The following is a 3,218-nucleotide window of genomic DNA, read 5'->3' on the forward strand; positions in this document are numbered from 1 at the left end:
GCTATAAATTTCCTTCAAGCAATTGAGATCACTAGTGGCAAAGCTTTCCACTTATTCAGTGAACATCGAAAACGTGTTATATTATAATATTCGTTTTTTTCAAAAGAAAAATAAATGAATAGGCTGAATAATTAAATTTCCGGATATGAATCTCGCATAAAAAAACTCGAGGATCAGTTTAAGTTAGCAGACGAAACTTAGTTGATCAAAACACGTTAAAAAAAATGAAGCAATAATTGACTTATTTCTTTATTGAGAATATTGAATTCGTATTTCATTTTACCTCTAATTGAACTGTTTTCTGTTATTTTTATAGCAGTCAAAAGAGCTCAGAGAAAATGCATCCTATCGCTTCAGCTTCAGAGTGCATTCCTTGGCTTGTGGTCCTCATCATCGAATGTCTGGCCATTGTCATCCTTAACATCATCACCATTGTGGTTTTGGGGAAGATGAAGCGGCAGCTACAGCGGCGGAGTACATATTTGATCATCCATCAGGCGATAGTCGATCTTTTAGTGGGCGCAGTCTCTGGGCCGCTACAGATTGAACACTATATAGCGTGGTTCTGTCCGCTGTGGAAGTACAAACGAGAGACTATTTGGTCTTTGTATTTATCCGCTGCATTTCAACTTCTATTCCTATTCACTTCCTTTACAAATCTTATGGCTATTTCCTTAGAACGGCTACACGCAACATTTTGTCCATTCAGGCATCGCTTTGTGAGGAAATGGGTTTATAGAGCCATAATTATTGTCATTTGGTTAATACCTATTGTTAGAGTAGCCGCTATAATTTTCTCATGGGAAATTGGTTATGTCGAGGTAATTAATACCTACTTTTATCTCCCATTTTATGCAGTTTCTCTATTTGTTATATGTGTATCTTACATCCTCGTTGTTATCAAAGTACGATGTAGTCGTCATCTTCAATTCCATTATAGGTCCAAAAGAGAAAGAAAACTGACGGGTACTGCGCTTATCGTCTCACTTGTATCGTTACTTTGTTTTCTACCAACGATAATATATATAACATGTTGTGGCCTTTCCTTAAATTATTTCCAGAATGCTCACATTTATCTGGCTGTGTTAGTTCTATTTTACGCTAACTCACTTGTAAATCCTATAATTTACGCTCTTCGGATACCAGGATTCAGAGAAGGTTTATTACAGCTATTTTACAGGGTCCCAGACCTTTCTCGTATCGCCTCAGCAAATCTGCCACTTCGTAACCTTAGGAGAGCGTAGATTAAAAGTAAGAAAACTACCAGCATTTCCATTTTATGTTTTGGTTTCTATTGAAATCTTAACACTTGTAAAAAAGAGGAGGAGGAGGAGGTATAGGAATAGGTAATTGATACAGTATAGATTTGCCTTTAAATAGAAACAGTTTAATCAACTTTTTATAGGCCCAAAATTATGATCATTAGCATAAGAGCTTGACTTGAACCAAAATAAATGTGACTTTTAACAAATCCGAGATGAATAACTTAGAGGGACTCTCCCACCCCCTCCCCCACCCACATTGATTGTGTGAACACGGAAAACAATTTTTTTCGGTTTTGTTGAAGAGCACTATGCACAGAGGAAAGCAATTAAAAAATGTGTAAATAAAAAGTAAAAATCGTATTTACAACCTCTGGAATAACCACAGTTTTTATATGGACGGGAGTGTTTTACCGGGAAATAAAACACTGACGTCTACACTCGTAGTATCAATACGACCACCAGAGGAGGCGTATTTTTCGTATGTAACACGTGGCGTGGTGATATTAAGCAACGACGACACGATTCGGACCTGTTTAAACTTTGCTGAATGAACTTGGTTTGTTTGTTGTTTGGAATATTGATTGGCAGCAAGATTCATTGAGGTAAGCGACGAAGATGTAAATCGGCATTTCCCGAACAACATGAGAACGAGAAAACCTAGATATCTTCTCGCCACCGAGTAAAATTCTAAGCTTATCTACCAGTGAGAGCAAAAGAGTCCCAAAACGTCGACCTTCTATTTTATTTATCATTTTTTATGAAATGAAGACAAAACGGCTCATCATATAAAAAACATTGCCAATTTTCAGGTGAAAACGTATTCAGCCCTGTAATTATAAGTATGTCATTCCACGGAAGGGTCTGAAGACTGGTTCACACGTGCGACACAAATGAAAACGCAAACGCAAATGGAAATGGAAGCGAGTTCACACGTCCAACGTAAATGCAAGGAAAGAGAGATACGCAAGCACAGTAAAAGTATTTTTCCAAGATGGCCGACAATGATTGCGCTTTTTCCGATTCACACGTGTGAGAAGCGAACACAAATACTGGCTTAAGAAGATGAAAATGTTTTTATTACTTGGGTTGACGCTTGCGTTTGCGTTTGCATTTGCGTTGGGTGGTTCACACGATCAATTCCTTGCATTTGCAATTGCGTTTTGCTGAGGTCTCCTGGTGTGATTGATTGACCGAGGGAGGTGTGGGTATTACTCTCTTAGGAAATTAATTAAACTTTTTAGACGCAGCACAATAGAAATATCATACGTACTTCAAATCGTGTAATAACCCAAGTCAATGTGCCACTTTGGAACTTAAGAACATCTCGGATATATGGTTGGAAAGTTCGAAGGACGCTTGAATTTGATGTGTTCAGACAGCGAGTATTTGTATTGCTAAAAAAGATTTTGTGCCATCAGTTTTTTGCTTTCTTTCAAAGTATAATTAGGGACAGATAACTAAAATGAGGAAAATAGCCGCGCTTTCTTTTTTGCAATGGGAGCGAAATAGAGGTTCAGCTTTTCATTCAGACCGAAGAGACTAAATTCTGTTGTTATCGTCCCTGAGGAATCCTGGTAACTGGTTGTGATAAAAATTGCAATTCTGATATAACTAGCCTAATCCGAATCAAGTGACACCTTGCCGCAAGAGCCGCCATAGTTAATGACTTCTGAGGTTGACACACAGCCCACTGCAACCCCGCCTCCCAGGGAGAAAAATACTGGTAAAGCGTATTTTTTCCAAAGCTGCGTTTATTGATTTGGGTTGAAATATTCACTTTATTAACGATCCACCCATTAATGGAGACTTAAGAAAAACAACAACAAACAAAAAATAGATAAATGAGTTTCTACAAGTTCGTCGAAACCGACTAGGGTGAATAATCGTGCACTGAGAGAGTACTCCATAGTTCTGCATTTCCGGTTTAAAACAACTCCTTCTTTAATGCTCCCC

At 38.0% G+C, this 3,218-nt stretch overlaps 1 protein-coding gene across 1 annotated transcript; it reads left to right on the forward strand.

Annotated features, from left to right (window-relative positions):
* Positions 1-338: 338 nt before the first annotated feature.
* LOC149040569 (histamine H2 receptor-like) lies at positions 339-1,244 on the forward strand. Its single transcript, XM_089183431.1, has one exon. The coding sequence runs from the start codon at positions 339-341 to the stop codon at positions 1,242-1,244; it is 906 nt and encodes a 301-aa protein (XP_089039557.1).
* The last annotated feature ends 1,974 nt before the right edge of the window (positions 1,245-3,218 follow it).

This window comes from Pocillopora damicornis, chromosome 9, assembly GCF_964200805.1.
Source record: "Pocillopora damicornis chromosome 9, jaPocDami1.2, whole genome shotgun sequence".
Classification (NCBI taxonomy): Eukaryota; Metazoa; Cnidaria; class Anthozoa; order Scleractinia; family Pocilloporidae; genus Pocillopora; species Pocillopora damicornis.